The sequence below is a fragment of the Salmo salar genome, chromosome ssa29, assembly GCF_905237065.1.
Source record: "Salmo salar chromosome ssa29, Ssal_v3.1, whole genome shotgun sequence".
Lineage (NCBI taxonomy): Eukaryota > Metazoa > Chordata > Actinopteri > Salmoniformes > Salmonidae > Salmo > Salmo salar.
This window is the reverse complement of record NC_059470.1, coordinates 18,201,234-18,226,876: the sequence shown is the minus strand read 5'-3', so window position 1 is coordinate 18,226,876 and position 25,643 is coordinate 18,201,234. Positions and strand designations below refer to the sequence as shown.

At 45.4% G+C, this 25,643-nt stretch overlaps 1 protein-coding gene across 4 annotated transcripts in view; it reads right to left on the bottom strand.

Moving 5' to 3' along the window:
- Positions 1-25,643, bottom strand: part of hecw1a (HECT, C2 and WW domain containing E3 ubiquitin protein ligase 1a) — an 83,371-nt gene that overhangs the window by 54,596 nt on the left and 3,132 nt on the right. For 2 of the 4 annotated variants that reach the window (XM_045710956.1, XM_045710958.1), the window contains exons 2-5: positions 20,207-20,264; positions 17,787-18,117; positions 17,347-17,454; positions 15,213-15,307 (exon numbers count right to left, since the gene is read on the bottom strand). In XM_045710956.1, the coding sequence (XP_045566912.1) occupies positions 15,213-15,307; positions 17,347-17,454; positions 17,787-18,117; positions 20,207-20,233 (561 nt within the window). In that variant the 5' untranslated portion in view covers positions 20,234-20,264. The remainder of the gene's footprint in view (positions 1-15,212; positions 15,308-17,346; positions 17,455-17,786; positions 18,118-20,206; positions 20,265-25,643) is intronic. The other 2 variants (XM_045710955.1, XM_045710957.1) reach the window with 1 other exon arrangement.

Genomic DNA, 25,643 nt, shown 5'->3' with positions numbered 1-25,643 from the left:
GGTCTCCAGGAAGGAAGGGGAAGAGCAGGGAGAGGCCCCCAGGGAGAGGCCTTCTCAGAACAGGGAAAACTGTAGCTGTATCAGCCCTCCCATCCAGGGCTTTCTGATGGGGGAAACACCAACACCCAGAACCCATCAGCTGTCTCTGACATAGCGGAGAAAATTGTGTGTGTGTGTCAACACTGTATTTACTACACTAGAGATTCACAAATCTGTACCGTGCCCTCAAAACCCTTTTGATATCTCGGTGGGAAGTGACTTTGCCCACCATTTTCTAAATGTTTATTACACAACAAAAGCCTTAAATGCCAGATGACAGAAACAATTGGCAAGCGAACAAAATAACCTTAAGAGCAGGTGTTTGGACCAGTTGTAGACAAAGAAATGCAAATCCTTTGGTCCTGAACATAAAACTGAGGCCAACAACAAGGTCTATTCACAGATTATACTGTAACACAGAGAGATTAACATAATCTGACTGCCAGATTAATCAAATTACAGCTGAACCATAGATTGAGTCACAAAATGAATTGGCACTAGTTTCACAATAACAAGATTATAAAAACGTGAAGAAAAAAAAGATATATCCTGAATTAAAAGATGGTTGAATCAAAGTTGTTTCCACATCATTTCAACCCCAAAAATAAATGTGATGAAGTTGAATCAATGTAGAAAGCTGATTGGATTTGCAAAAAGCAATCAACGTAAAGGCATTTACTATTTTTCTCACTTTGAACCTAAATCCAATGTCATTTCTTGTTGAATTCACGTTAGTTGACAACTCAACCAAATGTAATTAAAACTAAACAACTAAACGTTGATCTGATGTATGAGCCCAGTTGGAGGGTGAGACATGATTGATGAGGAGAGGCAGTAATCGATCGTCCTACTTCCTGCAAATAATGCATTTAGGTTGAGGAGGGGCCAAGTGGAGAAAACAAATACTTAGATAACTATCTGACCTGTAGGGGTTTTAATTTTTGCTCTTGAAAGATCCATTATTGTTTCTACCAAATGATGCATATATTTACAGGAATGTCTCAATATGGACTGTACCCATCAGTCTTCAAAGGTGAGTTAAAAAAAAAATGTTTAAGCACTCTGTCCCCACTATTTGACTTAGTAGGCGATGCTCTTACTCAAGATCAAGCTGTACTACATCTGCAGAGTGGATATGAATTAAATTAAAGGGCAAAAGCCATAAATAGACACCGAGCGGATCTGTCGGACAGCTCCCCCATATCACCTTCCTTGTTCTATCATCTTCCGAGACAAAAGAGGAAGTGAGACATCCCACTCCCTCAGTTTTTTCTGGTTCATATACAGTTAATGAACTAAGCAGACCAGACCCAGCTGCTAATGCATGGGTGCCTATGGGACAGCCACCCGTTAAGCAGACCGGAACTGACCATTTTTTTTCACTGGTAAACAGCCTGAGTGGGACATCTTCATTTGTCTACCATCTTTGTCATCTTCCAGTTCAGAGAACACAACCTCTAATTGAATCCAATGGTGGAGGAGTCATCACAATGAAAGACAGAGAGAGAGAGAGATGCTAGATTAGAGTCATCACATAGTGTACACAGACAGTGGGACAGAGAGCTTTGCTGACAAAAGGAGATTGCTACGGGAAGAAGTGTGTCAATAAAAGCCATGGGATGTGGTGGGGTAGGACCTAGTACACATGTGCATTAATATTAAAGATGGCACCGATAGAGATGGCAGCTTCGCTTCTAGTCCTTAGAAACTGTGCAGTATTTTCTTTTTTTATTTATTATTTCTTACATTGTTAGCCCAGAAAACCTTAAATGTTATTACATACAGCCGGGAAGAACTATTGGATATCAGAGAGACGCCAACTTACCAGCACAACCAGCATTACGACCAGGAATACGACTTTCCCAAAGCGGATCCTCTGTCTGCACCAAACAGGGCATTTGAACTGATTCCAGAGGCCGACCCAAAACAACTCCACCGGAGGAGAGGGTGCGGAAGCGGTCTTCTAGTGGGGCTTCGGATGCACGAACACCACCCACCGCTTCCGAGTATATTACTTGCTAATGTCCAGTCCCTAGTTAACAAAGTCGACGAAATCAGGGCAAGTTGCTTTCCAAAGCGATATCCGGGATTGTAACATACTCTGTTTCACGGAAACATGGCTAGCTTGGGACATGCTCTCGGAGTCAGTACAGCCAACGGGATTTTCAGTGCATCGCACCGACAGGATTAAACATCTCTCCGGTAAGAAGAAGGGCGGGGGTGTATGTTTCATGATTAACGACTCATGGTGTAATTGTAACAACATACAGGAACTCAAGTCTTTTTGTTTACCTGACTTAGAATTCCTCACAATCAAATGCCAACCGTATTATCTCCCAAGAGAACTCTCCTCGGTTATTGTCACAGCCGTGTATATCCCCCTGCAAGCAGATACCAAGACAGCAATCAAGGAACTTCACTGGACTTTATGCAAACTGGAAACCATATATCCTGAGGCTGCATTTATTGTAGCTGGGTATTTTAACAAAGCTAATTTGAGAACAAGGTGACCTAAATTCTATCAGCATATCGATTGCAGTACATGAGCGAGTAACACGCTCGACCATTGCAACTCTAACTTCCACGATGCATACAAGGCCCCCGCCCTCCTTTTGGCAAATCTGACCATGACTCCATCTTGTTGCTCTCCTCCTATAGGCAGAAACTAAAACAAGAAGCACACGTGCTTAGGTCTATCCAACGCTGGTCTGACCAATCGGATTCCACGCTTCAAGATTGCTTCAATCACGTGGACTGGGATATGTTCTGGGTAGCCTCAGAGAACAACATTGACGTATACGCTGACTCGGTGAGCGGGTTTATAAGAAAGTGTATAGGAGATGTTGTACCCACTGTGAATATTAAAACCTTCCCTAACAAGAAACCGTGGATTGATGGCAGCATTCGTGCAAAACTAAAAGCACGTACCACCGCATTTAATCATGGCAACTGGGAATATGGCCGAATACAAACAGTGTAGTTATTCCCTCCGTAAGGCAATCAAATAAGCAAAGTGTCAGTATAGAGACAAAGTGGAGTCGCAATTCAACGGCTCAAACACGCGACGGAAGAGGCAGGGTCTACAGAAAACCAGACCGTCGCAGACATCGACGTCTTGCTCCCAGACAAATTAAACAACTTCTTTGCACGCTTTGAGGACAATACACTGCCACCGATGCGACCCACTACCAAAGACTGTAGGCTCTCCTTCTCCGTGGCCGACGTGAGTAAAACATTTAAACGTGTTATCCCTCGCAAGGCTGCCGGCCCAGATGGCATCCCTAGTTGCGTCCTCAGAGCATGCGCAGACCAGCTGGCTGGTGTGTTTACGGACATATTCAATGAATCCCTATCCCAGTCTGCTGTCCCCACATGCTTCAAGATGGCCACCATTGTTCCTGTTCCCAAGAAAGCCAAGGTAACTCAACTAAATGACTAACTGAACTAAATGACTACTTCTGCCATCATGAAGTGCTTTGGGAGACGAGTCAAGGATCATATCACCTCCACCCTACCTGTCAACCTAGACCCACTTCAATTTGCTTACCGCCCCAATAGGTCCACAGACAATGCAATCGCCATCACACTGCCCACTGCCCTATCCTATCTGGACAAGAGGAATACCTATGTAAGAATGCTGTTCATTGACTACAGCTCAGTATTCAACACCATAGCACCCTCCAAACTCATCATTAAGCTTGTGTCCCTGGGTCTTGACCCCGCTCTGTGCAACTGGGTCCTGGACTTCCTGACGGGCCGCCCCCAGGTGTTGAAGGTAGGAAACAACATCTCCTCTCCACTGATCTCAGCCCCCTCCTGTACTCCCTGTTCACCCACAACTGTGTGGCCATGCATGCCTCCAACTCAATCATCAAGTTTGCAGACAGCACAACAGTGGTAGGCTTGATTACCAACAACGACGAGACAGCCTACAGGGAGGAGGAGAGGGCCCTCGGAGTGTGTTGTCAGGAAAACAACCTCTCACTCAATGTCAGCAAAACAAAAGAGATGATCATGGACTTCAGGAAACAGCAAAGGGAGCACCCCCTATCCACATCGACGGGACAGCAGTGGAGAAGGCGGAAAGTTTTAAGTTCCTCGGTGTACATATCACCGACAAACTGAAATGGTCCACACACACAGACAGTGTGGTGAAGAAGGCGCAACAGCGCCTCTTCAAACCCTCACTAACTTTTACAGGTGCACAATCGAGAGCATCTTGTCGGGCTGTATCACTGCCTGGTACGGTAACTGCATTGCCCACAACCGCAGGACTCTCCAATGGCTGGTGCGGTCTGCACAACGCATCACCGGGGGCAAACTACCTGCCTTCCAGGACACCTACAACACCTGATGTCACAGGAAGGCAAAAAAAATCAATAAGGACAATAACCACCCGAACCACTGCCTGTTCACCCCGCTTCCATCCAGAAGGCGAGGTCAGTGCAGGTGCATCAAAGCTGGGACCGAGAGACTGAAAAACAGCTACTATCTCAAAGCCATCAGATTGTTAAACAGCCATCACTAGCACAGAGAGGTGGCTGCCTGCCTACATACTTGATATCACTTTAATAAATGGAACACTAGTCACTTTAATAATGCCACTTTAAGAATGTTTACATATCTCGCATTACTTATCTCATATGTATATACTGTATACTGTATCCTACACTATTTATTCTATACTATCTATTGCATCTTAGCCGCTCTGTCACTGCTCATCCATATATTTTATATTTATATATTCTTATCCTATTCCTTTACTAGATTGAGTGTAATAGGTTATGTTGTGGAATTTGTTAGATATTAGGTTTTGTTGTGGAATTGTTAGATATTACCTGTTAGATACTGCTGCACTGTCGGCTCTAGAAGCATAAGCATTTCGCTACACTCGCAATAACATCTACTAACCATGTGTATGTGACCAATACAATTTCATTTGATATGTCCCTTTTCCACTGCAGGGTTTTACACCGGTGCTTTGTCTTTCCACCCCTGAGGCCCCCCAAAAAGCCTACGGCCATGGCCCAGGTGAACCTACTCTGACTTGAGGCCAGACTAGGGCCAGTGGGGTATTGATGGGAGTAACTGGTCAAGTCAGATTCAGAGAGGCAGCGTCAGATTCAAAGGCAGAGGGAGAGAGAGTGAGAAGAGGAGAGGGGGATTCTCCTCTGCAGTGCGGCTGCTCTGCTGACTGCTAAGGCTGGCGCCCCACTGAGTGAAAAGCTTACACAGCGGTCCTGTCAGCTCAGCGCATGGCACGGCTTAGACTAAAGAGTCAGGACACAGCGAGGACAGAGACGCATACATACATATACTTTATGCTGACATAGATGCGCGTGTGCACACGCGCACACGTGCACACACACACACACACACACACGTGCACACACACACACACACACACACACACACACACACACACACACACACACACACACACACACACGTGCACACACACACACACACACACACACACACACACACACACACACACACACACACACACACACACACACACACAGAGCATAAAGACACACTCACTCTGTCTCAGTTTCAAAGACACAGTTGCATCTCAAAACGAGATCCATGACATGGACAGAGCAGACAACCACCGCCAATCACACGACAGAGGGAGAACCAAGCTCCTCAGCCTGCCTCTCCTGAATGACGCGCTATACATACTACTGTACAGTAACTATTCAATGGAGGTAGACCTGAGCCAAACACTGTCATTTTTGTAAATAACTTCACCTCCTTTCTAATGTAATAGAGGGCTTTGAGAGTGTTGAAAGAGCGGGAGCAAAGAGGGCCCAGTTCATCTGGAGAAGTGAGGCAAAAGAGAGTCACACAGACGGTGATGGGCAGATTACACTGATGATAAATAAAGCTCTGCTCCCCCCCCACCCCCCAATTCACTGCAACAAATCTCCTCCCTGCAGATGCAGATGCCCACAACGGCGACCCAATATGTCTGGGACCTCCTGTGGGCTCTGGCATTTTACCAGTATGGGTACACTGATGGATGGGAAGAACTGGTTATAAGGTTTACATCCCAGCTCTGTGGATGTCAGCATACAATGTGTTGTTTAGTGTTATGGCTGTGGGTTTCTCAGTCAAGCCATTTGTAATCTAGTACACATTCTTGGAAGGAGAGTCCCTAGAGAGGAAACGCCAAGCCAGTAACACAGATAACACAGTGTGTATGCGTGTGCGCGTGTGTGTGTGTGTGTGATCTGAGATGAAACACAAGAGACGATAGGGACACTTCCACACTGATTCTCTGATTTGACAGGCTCCTTATCTCAGTACACAGCCACCTCTCCTACAGCCTGAGGTTAGTATGCAAGCGACAACACATGACAGTTAAAGTGAACACCACTTTGTACATTTTTGATACAGAAATACTATCGTTTAACTACTAGATTGACACCTGCTACTTAGACGACGCCTACGCTGAATATAAATGATTTAATACACTGAGCGACAACTGTCTTCAAACTTCAAGCGTTATGCCCTTTGGCAGAATAGAGCAGAACACTACCGGGAGTTAACAAAACAGATACTGCCACACACAGGAAGAGAGAGAGTGGGGAAGGCGAGAGACAGAAAGAGAGAGAGAGAGAGCGAGAGAGAGAGAGAGAAAGAGAAAGAGAAGGAGAGAGAAAGTGAGAGGTCGAGGGTGAGAGTGAGAGGCAGAGAAAGTGAGAGGTAAAGAGTGAGAGTGAGCGGTAGAGAAATAGAGGACAAGATAGTACAAGAAGCAGAGAGAAATGAACTGGCCATCTATTACCCAGGCCAGCCAGGTGAGTAGAGTCCTCCTCCTCCTCCTCTCAGTGCGTCTCGGAAACACCATCAGTCACGGCTGTTGGCTGTCTCTCCATGAATCACACACCACACACACAAACACACACAAACACACTTCGCCTCATCGGTCCAAAGCGGCCGAGCATGTCCACTCCGTCATCTATCTTCCTGACAGGCTTCAGTACTGTAGTGAAGCACTGAAGCTAGGGCCCCCTTCCTCTGCCCATGTCCGTTTGATGTGTACTCTAGCTCAACCACTTCAGCCTTCTCTCTTCTCTGACAAGGTGAGGTTATTTTAAACCAGGAATAAAGTAGTCAGATCAGGTTTAGAGGTGATCAGCAATTCTGGTGGCCACGCCAGCACAACGGCAGCTAGCCGCGGTAACACTATAGCTAGCCTAGGTCAAACACTGCACTACCAGCCAGGACCAACGTTCAATGTTGAATGAAGAAGTATGCAACGACAGGTCTATGGGCTTATGTAATCAAAGCAAAAGGACAGGAGATGGTAGAAGCCAACGAAGTCAAAGTGACTCACACAATGACTGGCCAACACACACAACACAACACTGTGTTGACTTTAATGCAGGGAAACTTAAATCAGTTTCACCGAATTTCTATCAGCATGTTAAATGTGCAACCAGAGCTAGACCACCTTTACTCCACACACAGAGACGCGAACAAAGCTTTACCTCGCCCTCCATTTGGCAAATCTGACCCTAACTCTATCCTCCTGATTCCTGCTTACAAGAAAAAAACTTAAGCAGGAAGCACCAGTGATTCGGTCTATAAAAAAGTGGTCAGATGAAGCAGATGCTAAACTACAGGACTGTTTTGTTAGCACAGACTGGAATATGTTCCAGGATTCTTCAGATGTCATTGAGGAGTACACCACATCAGTCACTGGCTTTATCAATAAATGAATCGAGGACGTCGTCCCCACAGTGACTGTACGTACATACCCCAACCAGAAGCTACGGATTACAGGCAACATTCGCACCGAGCTAAAGGGCAGGAGCAGGACTCTAACCCGGAAGCTTATAATAAATCACACTATGCCCTCCAACGAACCAACAAACAGGCAAAGCGGCAATACAAGACTAAGGTCGAGTCATACTACATCGGCTCCGACGCTCGTCGGATGTGGCAGGGCTTGCTAACTATTACAGACTACAAAGGGAAGCACAACCAAGAGCTGCCCAGTGACACGAGCCTACTAGACGAGCTAAATAACTTCTATGCTCGCTTCGAGGCAAGTAACACTGAAACATGCATGAGAGCATCAGCTGGTCCGGAAGACTGTGTGATCACGCTCTCCGCAGCCGATGTAAGACCTTTAAACAGGTCAACATTCACAAGGCCGCAAGGCCAGACGGATTACCAGGATGTGTACTCCAAGCATGCGCTGACCAACTGGCAAGTGTCTTCACTGATATTTTCAACCTCTGAGTCTGTAATACCAACATGTTTCAAGCAGACCACCATAGTCCCTGTGCCCAGAACACTAAGGTAACCTGCCTAAATGACTACCGACTTGTAGCACTCACGTCTGTAGCCATGAAGTGCTTTGAAAGGCTGGTCATGGCCAACATCAACACCATTATCCCAGAAACCCTAGACCCACTCCAATTTGCATTCCGCCCCAACAGATCCACAGATGATGCAATCTCTATTGCACTTCACACTGCCCTTTCCGACCTGGACAAAAGGAACACCTATGTCAGAATGCTATTCATTGACTACAGCTCAGCGTTCAACACCATAGTGCCCTCACAGCTTATCAATAAGCTAAGGACCCTGGGACAAAACACCTCCCTCTGCAACTGGATTCTAGACTTCCTGATGGGCCTTCCCTGATGGTAAGGGTAGGTAACAACACATCCGCCACGCTGATCCGAAACACGGGGGCCCCTTAGGGGTGCGTGCTCAGTCCCCTGTTGTACTTCCTGTTCACTCATGACTGCATGGCCAGGCACAACTCCAACACCATCATTAAGTCTGCTGATGACACAACAGTGGTAGGCCTGATCACCGACAACGATGAGACAGCCTATAGGGAGGAGGTCAGAGACCTGATCGTGTGGTGCAAGGACAACAACCTCTCCCTCAACATGATCAAGACAGAGGAGATGATTGTGGTCTACAGGAAAAAGAGGACTGAGGATGCCCCCATTCTCATCGACGGGGCTGCAGTGGAGCAGGTTGAGAGCTTCAAGTTGCTTGGCGTCCACATCACCAACAAACTAACATAGTCCAAGCACACCAAGACAGTCATGAAGAGGGCACGAAAAAACCTATTCCCCAGGAGACTGAAAAGATTTGGCATGGGTCCTCAGATCCTCAAAAGGTTTTACAGCTGCACCATCGAGAGCATCCTGATGGGTTGCATCACTGCCTGGTATGGCAACTTCTCGGCCTCCGACCGCAAGTCACTACAGAGGGTAGTGCGTACAGCCCAGTACATCACCGGGGCCAAGCTTCCTGCCATCCAGGACCTCTATTTATTAGATTTTTTTAAATTTTAAATTTCACCTTTATTTAACCAGGTAGGTAAGTTGAGAACAAGTTCTCATTTACAATTGTGACCTGGCCAAGATAAAGCAAAGCAGTTCGACACATACAACACAGAGTTACACATGGAGTAAAACAAACATATAGTCAAAAATACAGTAGAAAAATAAGTCTATATACAATGTGAGCAAATGAGGTGAGATAAGGGAGGTAAAGTAAAAAAAAGGCCATGGTGGTAAAGTAAATACAATATAGCAAGTAAAACACTGGAATGGTAGATATGTAGTGGAAGGAAGTGCAAAGTAGAAATATAAATAATGGGGTGCAAAGGAGCAAAATAAATAAATAAATAAATACAGTAGGGGAAGAGGTAGTTATTTAGGCTAAATTATAGATGGGCTATGTACAGGTGCAGTGATCTGTGAGCTGCTCTGACAGCTGGTGCTTAAAGCTAGTGAGGGAGATAAGTGTTTCCAGTTTCAGAGATTTTTCTAGTTCGTTCCAGTCATTGGCAGCAGAGAACTGGAAGGAGAGACGGCCAAAGGAGGAATTGGCTTTGGGGGTGACCAGAGAGATATACCTGCTGGAGCGCGTGCTACAGGTGGGTGCTGCTATGGTGACCAGTGAGCTGAGATAAGGGGGGACTTTACCTAGCAGGGTCTTGTAGATGACCTGGAGCCAGTGGGTTTGGCGACGAGTATGAAGCGAGGGCCAGCCAACGAGTGGGCCAGCCAATGTCCACATATTCTAAGTCAGAACCATCCAGAGTAGTGATGCTGGACGGGCGGGCAGGTGCGGGCAGCGATCGGTTGAAGAGCATGCATTTAGTTTTACTTGTATTTAAGAGCAGTTGGAGGCCATGGAAGGTGAGTTGTATGGCATTGAAGCTCGTCTGGAGGGTTGTTGACACAGTGTCCAAAGAAGGGCCAGAAGTATACAGAATGGTATCGTCTGGATAGAGGTGGATCAGAGACTCACCAGCAGCAAGAGCGACATCATTGATGTATACAGAGAAAAGAGTTGGCCCAAGAATTGAACCCTGTGGCACCCCCATAGAGACTGCCAGAGGTCCGGACAACAGGCCATTCGATTTGGCACATTGAACTCTATCAGAGAAGTAGTTGGTGAACCAGGTGAGGCAATCATTTGAGAAACTAAGGCTATTGAGTCTGCCGATGAGGATGTGGTGATTGACAGAGTCGAAAGCCTTGGCCAGGTCAATGAATACGGCAGCACAGTATTGTTTCTTATCGAAGGCAGTTACGATATCGTTTAGGACCTTGAGCGTGGCTGAGGTGCACCCATGACCAGCTCTGAAACCAGATTGCGGTGGGGTGGGATTCGAAATGGTCGGTAATCTGTTTGTTGACTTGGCTTTCGAAGACCTTAGAAAGGCAGGGTAGGATAGATATAGGTCTGTAGCAGTTTGGGTCAAGAGTGTCCCCCCTTTTGAAGAGGGGGATGACCGCAGCTGCTTTCCAATCTTTGGGAATCTCAGACGACACGAAAGAGAGGTTGAACAGACTAGTAATAGGGGTTGCAACAATTTCGGCAGATAATTTTAGAAAGAAAGGGTCCAGATTGTCTAGCCCGGCTGATTTGTAGGGGTCCAGATTTTGCAGCTCTTTCAGAACATCAGCTGACTGGATTTGGGAGAAGGAGAAATGGGGAAGGCTTGGGCGAATAGCTGTGGGGGGTGCAGTGCTGTTGACCGCGGTAGGGGTAGCCAGGTGGAAAGCATGGCTAGCCGTAGAAAAATGCTTATTGAAATTCTCAATTCTAGTGGATTTATCGGTGGTGACAGATTTTACTATCCTCAGTGCAGTGGGCAGCTGGGAGGAGGTGTTCTTATTCTCCATGGACTTTACAGTGTCCCAGATCTTTTTTGAGTTTGTGTTGCAGGAAGCAAATTTCTGATTGAAAAAGCTAGCCTTGACTTTTCTAACTGCCTGTGTGTATTGGTTTCTAACTTCCCTGAAAAGTTGCATATCACGGGGGCTGTTCGATGCTAATGCAGAGCGCCACAGGATGTTTTTGTGTTGGTTAAGGGCAGTCAGGTCTGGAGAGAACCAAGGGCTATATCTGTTCCTGGTTCTAAATGTCTTGAATGGGGCATGCTTATTTAAGATGGTGAGGATGGCATTTAAAAAAAAATAACCAGGCATCCTCTACTGACGGGATGAGATCAATATCCTTACAGGATACCCGGGCCAGGCCGATTAGAAAGGCTTGCTCGGAAGTGTTTCAGAGAGCGTTTGACAGTGATGAGTGGGGGTCGTTTGACCGCTGACCCATTACGGATGCAGGCAATGAGGCAGTGATCGCTGAGATCTTGGTTGAAAACAGCAGAGGTTAATTTAGAGGGCAAGTTGGTTAGGAGGATATCTATGAGGGTGGCCGTGTTTACGGCTTTGGGGTGGTACCTGGTAGGTCCATTGATAATTTGTGTGAGATTGAGGGCATCAAGCTTAGATTGTAGGATGGCTGGGGTGTTAAGCATGTCCCAGTTTAGGTCACCTAGCAGCACGAGCTCTGAAGATAGATGGGGGGGGGCAATCAGTTCACATATGGTGTCCAGAGCACAGCTCTATACCAGGCGGTGTCAGAGGAAGGCCCTAAAAATTGTCAAAGACTCCAGCCACCCTATTCATAGACTTTTCTCTCTGCTACCGCACGGCAAGCAGTACCGGAGCGCCAAGTCTAGGTCCAAGAGGCTTCTAAACAGCTTCTACCCCCAAGCCATAAGACTCCTGAACAGCTAATCAAATGGCTACCCAGACTATTTGCACCCCCCCCCCCCCCCGCCGTTGCAACTCTCTGTTATTATCTATGCATAGCCACTTTAATAACCCTACCTGCATGTCCATAATTACCTCAACAACCTCAACACTGGTGCACCTGCACATTGACCCTGAACCGGTACTCCCTGCACATTGACACATTGACCCTGAACCGGTACCCCATGTATATTGACACATTGACCCTGAACCGGTACCCCCTGTACATTGACCCTGAACCGGTATCCCCTGTATACAGCCCCGCTATTATTATTTACTGCTGCTCCTTAATTATTTGTTTTTCTTATCTCTTACTTTTTTTTAGGTATTTTCTTTAAACTGCATTGTTGGTTAAGGGCTTGTAAGTAAGCATTTGACTGTCAGGTTTACACCTTTTGTATTCGATGCTTGTGACAAATACAATCTGATTTGATTTGATTTTTGGATAAAAAACACACAAACAGAGACATATCTCTTTACAGATTTGACCAGAAGAAATGCACTTTATAGGGAATAGTTGTGATTTGGGATTCGCCCCATTGTCATCATAATATTAATAAATAGGGAGTGCCTTTGCACTCAAAGCCCATCTTCAACACACTTCGACAGGGCACAATGCTGTAAGTGGTAGTTAACTGTGCTTCACAAACTCTCCACAGCCCAATAAAGGATAAAGGTGCCATGTAGTGAAAAGCTAATTAAGGTAACTCTCTCTCCAGCATTTAGGAAATGAGAAACTCCACCAATAAGAGCCAGGTCAATCTGGATCTGTCCATGATCATCTAATCCACAGACAGATGGTAGAAAGAGTTCAACTCTCAAAAGACTACACAGTAAGACAGTCATTGCAATACTGTAGAATGACATAGAATCTATTAATGATATATCCTATGAATTATGGGATCTCTATGATCATTACACTTTACAATTCCACTATGAATTCAATCGAAAAGTGGGTGGGGGCATCACAGCCCAGCACACTAAAAATAGGGATGGATACAGCAAGGACAATCTTACAGTATGAAGTCCTCTAACCAAAACAACAGAAGGAGCGGATGAAAGAGGCTGGCCGCCCACAGAGCTCTTGAACTTCCCATTCAGCTGAGGATAGGAGGATGAGAGATAGGGAGGTCTGCACGCAACCTTTCGTTCATTAAAGAGGACTTCTGCTCACTCTCTTCCCCCTGTTATTTCTAATCCCTCTGTTTGGGTGCAGTAATTCTCCTTTGTATGTCTGTGGCTGCATTCCAGCCCTCGATGAGGACATGACTACTGTAGAGTTAGCTACTGTGTAAACCAACTGCCGTTCTAGAAATTCACTTGAGTCTTATGTTGGGATGCTACATCGTTGGCAAGTGCTCTCACAGACATTGATATTAAATCAAATCAAAATGTATTTGTCACATGCGCCGAATACAACAGGTGTAGACCTTACAGTGAAATGCTTACTTACGAGCCCCTAACCAACAATGTAGTAAAAAAATGAAGAAAAAATATGGATAAGAATAAGAAATAAAAGTAACAAGTAATTAAAGAGCAGCAGTAAAATAACAGTAGCAAGACTATATACAGTGGGGTACCGGTACAGAGTCAATGTGATGGGGCACCGGTTAGTTGAGGTAATATGTACATGTGGGTAGAGTTATTAAAGTGACTATGCATAGATGATAACAACAGAGAGTAGCAGTGGTGTAAAAGGGGGGGGCAATGCAAATAGTCTGGGTAGCCATTTGATTAGGTGTTCAGGAGTCTTATGGCTTGGGGGTGAAGCTGTTTAGAAGCCTCTTGGACCTAGACTTGGCGCTCTGGTACCGCTTGCTGTGCCAGAAAGAACAGTCTATGACTAGGGTGGCTGGAGTCTTTGACAATTTTTAGGGCCTTCCTCTGACACCACCTGGTATAGAGGTCCTCGATGGCAGGAAGCTTGGCCCCAGTGATATACTGGGCCGTTCGTACTACCCTCTGTAGTGCCTTGCGGTCGGAGGCCGAGCAGATGCCATTTCCAGGCAGTGATGCAACCAGTCAGGATGCTCTCGATGGTGCAGCTGTAAAACCTTTTGAGGATCTGAGGATCCATGCCAAATCTTTTCAGTCTCCTGTGGGGCAATAGGTTTTGTCGTGCCCTCTTCACGACTGTCTTGGTGTGCTTGGACCATGTTAGTTTGTTGGTGATGTGGACACCAAGGAACTTGAAACTCTCAACCTGCTCCACTGCAGCCCCATCGATGAGAATGGGGGCGTGCTCGGTCCTCTTTTTCCTGTGGTCCACAATCATCTCCTTTGTCTTGATCACGTTGAGGGAGAGGTTGTTGTCCTGGCACCACACGGCCAGGTCTCTGACCTCCTCCCTATAGGCTGTCTCGTCGTTGTTGGTGATCAGGCCTACCACTGTTGTGTCATCGGCAAACTTAAAGATGGTGTTGGAGTCGTGCCTGGCCATGCAGTCATGAGTGAACAGGGAGTACAGGAGGGGACTGAGCACGCACCCCTGAGGGGCCCTGTGTTGAGGTTCAGCGTGGTGGATGTGTTGTTACCTACCCTTACCACCTGGGGGCGGCCCGTCAGGAAGTCCAGGATCCAGTTGCAAGGGAGGTGTTTAGTCCCAGGATCCTTAGCTTATTGATGACCTTTGAGGGCACTATGGTGTTGAACGCTGAGCTGTAGTCAATGAATAGCATTCTCACATAGGTGTTCCTTTTGTCCAGGTGGGAAAGGGCAGTGTTCAGTGCAAAAGAGATTGCGTCATCTGTAGATCTGTTGGGGTGGTATTAAAATTGGAGTGGGTCTAGGGTTTCTGGGATAATGGTGTTGATGTGAGCCATGACCAGCCTTTCGAAGCACTTAATGGCTACAGACGTGAGTGCTACGGGTCGGTAGCAGCTACAGTATGAATGTCTCTTTTTTTAAAACGCCAACATAAGCTGATCCTAGATCTGTGCTAGACCTGTGCCTATAGGTTACAAAATATGTGGCTATAGGTTACTCGATCTGTGCCTATTGGTTAACTTCTACCCGGAGTATTAGGGAGGAGGACAGGGGGGAGGGGTTAAGACGAGGGTGTGTTGCGGTGACACTCACAGGGGCAGATGCATTCTTCACTGTCACACTGGGTGTGGTGGCTCGCAGGGCTCCACTCACACCGTGGTAATACTTGAAGCATATCTTAGTCTCCGCTGCAGGAGAGAGGGAAAGAAACAGAGGGAGAGAAAAAGAGATTTTAACTTTAAGAGCCCTTTTCTTGACATGTTTCAATGAATGGCGACCAATTGTACCGCCAGACGACACTTTTTACTAAAATAGTCACATCCAGTGAGCGTGTCAAAATCAAGAGAGAGAGTGAAGACATACTGAGAGAGAGAGAAAAAGGGAAGGAGAATAAGGGATAACAAGACAGAGAGAGAGAGAGAGAGAGAAAGAAGGTGAGATTAAGTTTACGTCACCACAAAGTTTTTTCCCCTTCCCGTGACCCACTGGATTAGATGGAGGGATGGATTGGACAGAGGGATGGATTGGACAGAGGGATGGATGGATGGAGGGAATAGAGAACAGTAGTGACAGAGACGATGGCAGGCTTACTGACAGGATGATCCAACCCTAATCTCTTTGTTGACATCATCATCAGGTTGGTGGAGGAGGAAGGCAGAGATGGAGCACTACAGTTCATCATTGTTGTGCGACAGACTATAATCCACTGTATCCAATGAGGGAAGTCAATCACTTCAACATCATTGTATTTTTTTTAACTGTTCAATTTCCACTAAATTGTACCACTATCATTGCGATACAGCCAGTGTAGGTTAAAGAGGCGTCGGCTGACATAATAGGAGAATAAATCAATTTAGGATAGGCATGTGCATTCTTGTCTATTGTGTGTGTGTGTGAGAGAGAGAGCGAGAGCAACAGAGAGAGAGAGAGAGAGAAAGAGGGAGAGACAGAGAGAGAGACAGAGAGAGAGATAGAAACATGCTCAAGGGAACACACATTGTGATGACAAAGAGGTGGGTGGTGGCGGTGTTCACCAGAGGAGAGTCCCAGGTGAATTTGTGCTGCCAAATCCGTCTCCTTATGCAGTTACTACACATGTTCTAAAAACAGAAAATCAGAGCTGAGCAAAAAAAAATAGCAACCAGAAAAGACCCACTTTCTGAATGCTCCACTTGACTTCCCCTGTGTGTGTGTGTGTGTGTGTGTGTGTGTGTGTGTGTGTGTGTGTGTGTGTGTGTGTGTGTGTGTGTGTGTGTCTCAGTCTGAAAACAGCTCACACCTGCTCCTCTGTCACCTAACTAATAGGGTACCATTTCACTCTGTAACACATTCCATTTGTATCCAAGGGAGGCTCTAACGAAAAATCACTATCTGCTTGTCACACAAAAATGGGCTCCCCTTTATTTAAGCATTCCTAGCACAGTCATTGGGCTCTGGCACCCAGAGTGTCAGGCTTTTCCACAGGGAACCTGAGGATATCTCTCTCTAGGCTTGGGCTTTCTGCAGCCTCGGCAGTAGATAAGGTGGTTTGTTTGGACTGATCCTGAGTCCCAGCCACAGATCAGGCAGGCTGCCATGTGAGCAGTAGACATTAGTCCTGCTAGTTGTCATATCCCTGTCGGAGATGAATAGCAAGGGAGAGAGAAATCAATACATCCATCCTGGTCGGCGGTGGCAGGTTTGAGAATGAGATATGGACAGAAATGTGGATAATGGGACATATTTTGCATAATCGCAAAAAAAGAAGAAAAAAAATTCAAAACTCTCCCTAGCTGACAAATTGGTGGTGAAATTGTCAGAAAGTTCCAGACATCTGGAGGAGAGAGTGGGTTTTTGAGTCTGACTCACTGTGATTTCTACAGCCCTCGGAAACATCAGTGCCTGCCGGTAGCCTGATGCACCATTTTAATTAGTATAAATAAAGTATCACCTCACGGTATAATTCTAACAGCTTGCGACATCCAAGAGATAAATACTGACATTTTGCTTAGGCCAGTAAACACCCAATGTAGTCTAAATACTTATGACAAAACAACACAGAGGGGTTGAAATTAGCTAGCAACTCTCCTACAGATAAACAACATGCTCTACACACAGGACGCGCTACAATGCTGAACTTCAAATCTCCCACATAGTGATGAAACAACAGGAACAGACTCAGAATATTTGCTACCAGTTGACCTGTCGACATTTAAAATGTGATTTTAAAGGAGATAGGTATACTTACAATCTGCAAAGTAGGAGCTGGTATCGATCTTCCACACTATCTGGCCCTTGTGGGAGCCGTTCACTCCCCGGTTCTTATAGTCCAGAAAGTTCTCCGACAGCCCCTCATCTAAATGAACAGGAACATCATACACAATCTAACAGTGTTTACTGTAGCTTCTGTATGACTTTGCATGCTCACTGTAATCAAAGGTTACTGTGAACTTGACAAATGTCAGTTGGGAAAAGGTATAAACCTCCCACTGGACACACACTGGTTGAATCAACATTGTTTCCACGTCATCTCAATGAAATTACGTTGAACCAACATGTACTAGATGTTGAATTGACGTCTGTGCCCACTGGGATTAGTCTAATGGGTAAAGTTTGGACAATCATTCTGACGTTTGGTACTGGTGTAGACTTGACTCTTGCCATTGACTCATCAGAAGCTCCACCCACCTATGAGGTACATGCCGATCCAGTCCCCGGCGTCCACCTCCTCCTTGATGTCCCAGCAGATGAGCATGTCCTGGGACTGGCCGATGGCGTAGTGGGAGGTGCTGACGGTCAGCGTTGAGCGGCTGTCCGAGGTGACCAGGTCAGCATCGCTAGTGGAGCGGGGCTGCAGGGCTAGGGCGGTGGCGTGGTCGTGCCGGGGCCCACCGTTGGGGTACTGCTCGGGGCTGTAGCTGTAACGCGCCCCAGCGTCCTTGCAGCGCCGCCGACTCTGGGCGCTCCGCGACGGCGACGCCATGGCAGCCAGGCCCAGGAACCTGTTCTGGTACAAGTTCTGGAGGGAGGTACAACACACACACTACTGGGTAATGTAATTACCGGAAGATGTGTTGGATGTTTCATGTACGAGATAATACAGCTACCCTGTCTGACGTAAGTCCAGCAATTTTAAACAGTGAAGTAAACTAGGGGCATTGTTGCTGGACTACTTAGATTACATTCTGACTGAGGTCCATTTTCTGTTAAAAGAAAGGAAGTAAAATGATCCATCATATTGGACAGATATATGTCACTGATACCATCGCTTCACATTGTGACTACATAGTGTATACATAGTGAAAATATTTCTGCCAGTACCAGCTTTGAGATGGGTCTGTTGAGATTGTAGGGCACTTTGCACTACCCATTGCCAATCAGCTGAGACATCGAAGCTCTTTCGCGTGGCATTAAAAGACCGATAAGAGCAAATGCAAACCCTAAGTGAACGCTCCTTGCTCAATCAGAGGATTCAGAGCCGTTCCACCCAGCGGCAGTTGCAGCCATTTGGCACTCCGTTCCACATCACCATAAACATGGAGGTTGTTAACTGTTAGCAGCAGGACAATCACAGTAATTCATAGGAGCTGGCAGAAACATTTGGGCAAACACACTCATTCGTAATGGACGCTAACGATGTGTGGGAAGAGTGTGGGGGGAATGGGTTCCACTGATGGAAATGTTAATCTGATGGTAGAGCCATGAGGTGCAATCTGGGTCTTGTTCAGTAGGGAGTGAACATTATGAAATGTTTTTAAACTGGGAGGTGTTAGTAAAACTTGTCCCATGAGAACACAGATTTTTTCCATTACTGTTGCAAAACGTTTTGGTGCAGTTTGCCCCACTGAACACTGCCCTGGTGTTGTAGGTTGTTAGGGGTTGGTGGACACATTAGTAAGTGAATGTTCGGTCATCCAGCCCACCAAGGTCAAGGTGGGGAGATGTAAACACTGTATACATTCCATTCTAACGAGCAACCATTACAGGTGCCTTCTTTTGCTGAAGGTTGTGACTGATTACATGATGAATATGGATCCTAAAATAATGACCTTGGTTTGGTAAGGTTTAGTTTAAATGGGTATTTTCCCCATTGGATGTGGGTTTGGTGCATTATAGTGGTGAAGGCCTAAAATTGGAAGAAGATAGGGAAAACGATATACGCCAGTCTGATGTGTCTTCGCACCGTCAAAGCCAGCTCCTCCTAAGGAAGCGTTCACATCCTTGCACGGCGAGTGCAAAGATGAACTAGGCTACGTTTGCCTGTGTGTGTTTTGATCACACAAACCCCACACACTCTCCAGAGATCTTTATCTTTTACATACAGAACATCAATATAGGTATCTGGCCTAAGGGCACCCACAGACACAATCCTCATAGTAAACAGCCTGGAGTGAACAATCCATGGTGTAGCCTACATTCAGTGACAAAATAAAAAGTCCTATCTGTGTGTTGGAAAGCAGCCCTCCCACAGTAGAAGAGGTATTGACTGACAGCTCTGCCTCTAGAGACACCTGGCAGTCTAACTCCCAATACGAAAGAACACCCTAACTTCTCAGTGAGATTACCATCACCTTATTCAGCTTTAGGCTGGTTTACTCCAACACATCTTCAGTGAAAAGGCCTGATCCTTGCTAACACTGAACAGCGTACCTGGTTCTCTAGTTTCAGTTTAGAGTCATTCAGAATGCAAGCAATGTGTAGGGCCAGTTAGGGCCAACTGTAGGCCAATTAGTCTATTTAATAGTGATACCAAAACATCACTGCGCATCTCGTACTGTATGCTGTCATTCTTACATTTAGTGGGGGGTTGTTTGTAGGTTAGTTAGTTGGTTTAGGTCATTGTCTGTCTATTTCAATGCTTGGAGTTGAGCACCTTTCCCATCTAAGCACAACCAGGGGTAAGAGCTAGACCCCAAGAAGAGGCATCAATTGGCATTGGACACTGGACCTGGGTACTTTAGTTGTAACACCATATGAGACACAGCTAGAAACACAAACACATTGAGTGAAGACACCACAGATGACCACGATGCTGTTATGGAGCGCAGCATGATAGGTGTGATGGCTGATGGGTAATGGTGACGGTACAGAGCGAGGAGGACACTGACCTTAACACTACACAGGTTCAGCAGCATTATGTGTCGTCAACTCAAAGCACATCAAATCCTGAGGAAAAGGTCATGGGATTATTTAGCATGGAAAGCAACACAGCGCAATCACAGTTTATATGATTGACTATATGATTGATTACGTGACTATATGGTATTTTCTGTAGCATATCCCTAAATAACTGTGTTTCTATCACTGTAGGGTTACATAGTACATAGTAGCTGTGAACTGGTGGGTGGGGACTCCACTTCTCTTTCAAAACATAAGCCATTTAAAACTGGATTATACAGATCAGATGTGTGAAAACGTGAACACTAATATACTGTATAACAGATATTCAGGGGGAAATCGATACAATATTGGGATATTATTTTTGACGATATAGGCTATCGTATCCTTTTTACAATATCGCAAGATAATTTTTGTGCTAGTTGGCTGTACCTGCACCAAAACTACAGTATTTTTTCTTCATAGCCTGTTCTCCATCTTCTTTTTAAATAGGGGGCCAATTTATTTTAAGCCCTTTTATTTCCATGACTGATCAAAACTCATTCTCATGGCTCTCTCTTGTCCCTCTGCTAGCAGACTTACGGTGAGCAATACAGTATGTTTGGAACATCGACTCGCAATAAAATCCTAATATTGATATATAGAGTCGTGAGAATTGCAATACATATCATATCGCCTCATATCATACCGTGATAATTTCGTATCATGAGGTCCCTGGCAACTCCCAGCCCTATCATAAATGTGTAAAATACTGGAAATAGCATAAACTGGAGATGCTAGTGGCATGAGAAAGCGAGCAGTAGCTCAGGAGTTTTCATACTTCATCTTCATCAGACAAAATATGAATAATTGAGACGCAGAGCATTATGACAGAGACAGACAAACACACATAGATCAAGGACATACTGACCATGTTAAAACAGACAGACAGAAAAGGACAGGAAGAACCAGAGACAGAAGCAGAGAAGTAGACGCAGATGCAAAGAAACAGATGCAATAAGAAACAGGACAACAAGAGCGTAGATCCTTTGCATAGAGCCTAGAATCTATACGTACGGCAGCAAATACATTGCTTCAAGTACATCAAAGAACAGACAACCCCATATGCATTTGCTGATGACCACATGACAGTTAAGTAAAAACTAAACCTGCAGAAGAAAGTTAGACAAAACAACCAGGGCTGTCGTTCTCTTAGTATCTCTTCCTTCTATCTCTCTGCCTCTTCCTACAGCGCTTAAGTGAATTAAACAGCATATGAGATGCACGGCTCATCGGGTTTCAAATGTTATTCGTGCTAAGTGGGAGCTAAGCACGTTTCTATTCTCTTCTGGAGGAGCCGGTGCGCTCTCGTCAGCATTGATCGCTCAGTAACAAGGCTAATGGAGTCGGACAACAGCCGAGAGAGAGAGGTAGAGAGAAATCCTTCCACCGTTGCTAGTGTGCGACTACTGGTGGTGAATTCCCCTGATCTCCAGGAAACCACCTGATAGGCAGACAGAAACACTTCACTTAGCCTACATACAGCATAAAACATGGTATTCTAGCTTCACCTACACATCAATGAAACACAGAAATCTCTTTTTATTTGTCACATGCTTCGTAAACAACAGGTGTAGACTAACAGTGAAATGCTTACTTACAGGCCCTTCCCAACAATGCAGAGAGAAAAATAGCACAAGGAATAAATACACAATGAGTAACAATAACTTGGCTATATACACGGGGTACCAGTACCGAGTCCATGTACAGAGGTAATTGAGGTAGATATGTACATATAGGTAGGGGTAAAGTGACTAGGCAACAAGATAGATAATAAACAATATCAGCAGCGTACGCGGTGAGTCAAAAGTGTTTGTGCAAAAGGGGTCAATGCAGATAGTCCGGGTACCTATTTGGTTAACTAATTAGCAGTCTTATGGCTTGGGGGTAGACGCTGTTCAAGGTCTTGTTGGTTCCATCGGTAATGCTTGCCATGCGGTGGCAGAGAAAACTGTCTATGACTCGGGTGGCTGGAGTCTTCGGTTAAGAGCGTTGGGCCAGTAACTGAAAGGTTGCTGGTTCGAAACCCTGAGCCGACTAGGTGAAAAACTGTCCATGTGTCCTTGAGCAAGGCACTTCACCTTAATTGCTCCTTTAAGTCGCTCTGTATAAGAGCATCTGCTAAATGACTTAAATGTAAAAAACGCTGAATAAAAAGATATAGGGTCTTGTCTTAGGATGTATTGTGCAACAGTGCAGCAAGAACGTGATAGGCTGTAACCGGGCCAGAAGTCACAGTTGAATTGTACTGTCGAAAGAGACACGGATCACATGACTGCACCAGGGAACAGGGTTCCCCACTCACAGGCTGACACTTTAGGCGGGAATCCAATGAGACACTGCTGGGTGAATCTCAATAGTATTTCCTCTCTCCTTGACTCTTTCTCAAAATTGTCATAAGCAAGCGAGGAGAGCAATGGAGGTTCCTCTCCTCAGGATGTTCTCCTCTAACGTTTTACTCGCCTCCCTATGACAATTTTGAGGAGGTTGAGAGAGGGAAGGAAGAGAGGACTGCTGAAGAGGACTAGAGGAGGGACTCCACTCACTGCCGTCCTCCTTTGAGACAGCACACAGAATCACAACAGTAGGTCCACACTTTAACATTCACACCCAGCACTGTGTGAGTATTAATCCCACTCTGACAAATCATTGGAAGCGGTTAATGCTAAACTCCATTACAGATTACACAACACACTGCCGTGCATTCTCATCATGGGAGATCCATGCACACAGTGTTATTCCCATGCCGTGTCAGGTCTAAAGCCCTGTGGACCTCATTAGATAGATAACACATCCAGTAGCGCGCTGTGTCTCGGTGGGTTTAACAGGGTACCACATCTCCAGAGGGAAGACATGGCTTTCATTTCTACCAGGGCTGCTTCCTGCCTGACACTGGCATAATTAGCCCATATAATTACATTTAAGAAAGAGCCATTTGAATTCCGTTCACATACAGAAGGAATAACTGTTGTTTTATGGGGCTGACACTTACTCTTTACCTATCTAGGTTCATCCTCAGCAACACCTCGGTTAGCCTCGTGGTTAATTGCCCCCGACTTATCCACACAGATAATGATAATCTTCCCACGCTCTTCTTCAAATGTTAATAGAAAGAAATGGGAAGCTACTGTAAGAGGCTTCGGTCTTTCTCCTACTCAGCCATGAAAGTATAGTCTAGAACAGGGATGGGCAACTATGATGGGGGTTTGGCTTGTTGGTCTCTTTGTTTTGATTAAAATAAAGCGCTATGTTCATCTGTACAAGTACAGTATTTGCATACATATACAGTACAAGGCCGTAAATGTGGATTTATGGACTTGAAGCATGTTACTATTTTATTGGACACCAGATATTGAATATCAATATCTGTCTTAGAAGGCATGCAACACTATCAGAGCAGGGAAACAGATTAAATCGACTATTTCTGCTCTACCTCTTTTCACATAAGAGACATCTGGAAATGTTCCTACGATAGCCATTTTTGTACGATATCTATTGCTAGACGGTTTTAACACACAATCCCAACCTGTATTAAGTGCTACTGAGAAGAGACTCTCTCTATGCATGTCAGGTTGACTGTTCACATTCACCATCCTCCTAACATTGTGATGACTCAAGGCAGCTCTACAAGTTGCTGCTGTCTTCCTGCCATGGTGTTAATAATCCCCAAGATGGCTGCCCCATGCGGAGTCTCTTCCTCATTGAGGTAGGTACTGTAGGTCTGTGTGCTTTCATTAACTCATTGTCAAGGGTTTACGTCATTCTACCCTCACAGCAAAAAGATGGCCGTGTGAGATTGTGCTATAGCCTATATTTTCCAATAAAGAGCTGACGAAGTCTCATGTATAATGGTTTCACTCTAATCAACTTCCCTCCAAATCGATCCAACATATTCCCATCTGCATGAAATACATCCGTTCTCAATTGAAGTGAAAAGTGTTTCCCCTGGGCTAATAAAGGATGGCATACTGTAGGTTGACTCTGACAGTTCTTCCCCAGTCATTTTCTGCGTTAAACATACTGAAGGCCCAGTGGGCAGCGGACCAAAAACAAAAGTTCCTCGCCTGAATCGGCTTTTCAAGTCTATGAAGCGTAGCATTTCAACTCGTTTCTATATGGGTCACCTTTTGTCTAAGAGAGTATTTTATATATTGCCTCTGGCTTGTTCTATGTTTCAACATAATACACAAACAAGCAGATTTATTTTCATCTACACAGTATTTACATCTCAGACTGATGGCTCGACCAAACAACAACTGGATACAGCCTGTACACAGGCCCCGTTGATTTACAGATGTCGGATTTGGATAAACAATTACACATTGGGCAGCAGCTTGATATAAACCAAGTCGATGCCTCTAAATCATTGTACTAGCTAGAAAGAGTATGTTTTGTGACCTTAACAGAAACCACTCTGCGTTATTGGAAAACCCTAAGACTATGGCCAGATTTCCAATGAAGTGGAGTCTGTTCTTTGGTTCTATATGGACAGCGACCTATGCACCAATAAGACTGTTCTGAAACATTCTGAAACATTCATAAAGTGTCAAATCCATCCAAATGTGTTGGTCCCAGGCCTGTTCCTAACTAAACCAATCCGATTTGAAATCAGGGTACAAGTTAGCGAAGGACAGGTCCTCGGGGCGATTATTAGAGGTACTGTCTTTTCCTCAAAGCCACCTTCAGACATTTACTGACAGCCTTCTCCACACCAACAACCTCGAAACCTCATTTAGAAACCAAAGCCCCTGCACCCCTTATTAGCTCATCATGTGATCTATGTATTCAGAGCATTTATTGGCCACCACTGTATGTATGGACTAGTGGTTTGGCCTAGGCCATAAAAAGACTGAACACTCCTTGATGCTCTACACAGGCAGAACCGACCAGTGTCAAAATGTTCCCTTTCACTGCATTTCACATCTTTTGGCACTAGCACTGTAAGGTGTACACTGAGTATACCAAACATTAGGAACACCTTCCTAATATTGAGTTGTACCTCCTTTTGCCCTCAGAACAGCTTCAATTCGTCAGGGCATGGACTCTACAAGGTGTCGAAAGCGTTCCACAGGGATGCTGGCCCATGTTGACTCCAATGCTCCCCACAGTTGTGTTAACTTGGCTGGCTGTTCTTTGGGTCGTGGACCATTCTTGATACACACGGGAAACTGCTGAGCATGAAAAACTCAGCAGTGTTGCAGTTTTTGCCTGGCACCTACTACCATACCCTGTTCAAAGGCACTTAAATATTTTGTCTTACCCATTCACCCTCTGAATGGCACACATATACAATCCATGTCTCAATTGTCTCAAGGCTTAAAAATCCTTCTTTAACCTGTCCCCCCCCCTTCATCTACACCGATTGAAGTGGATTTAACAAGTGACATC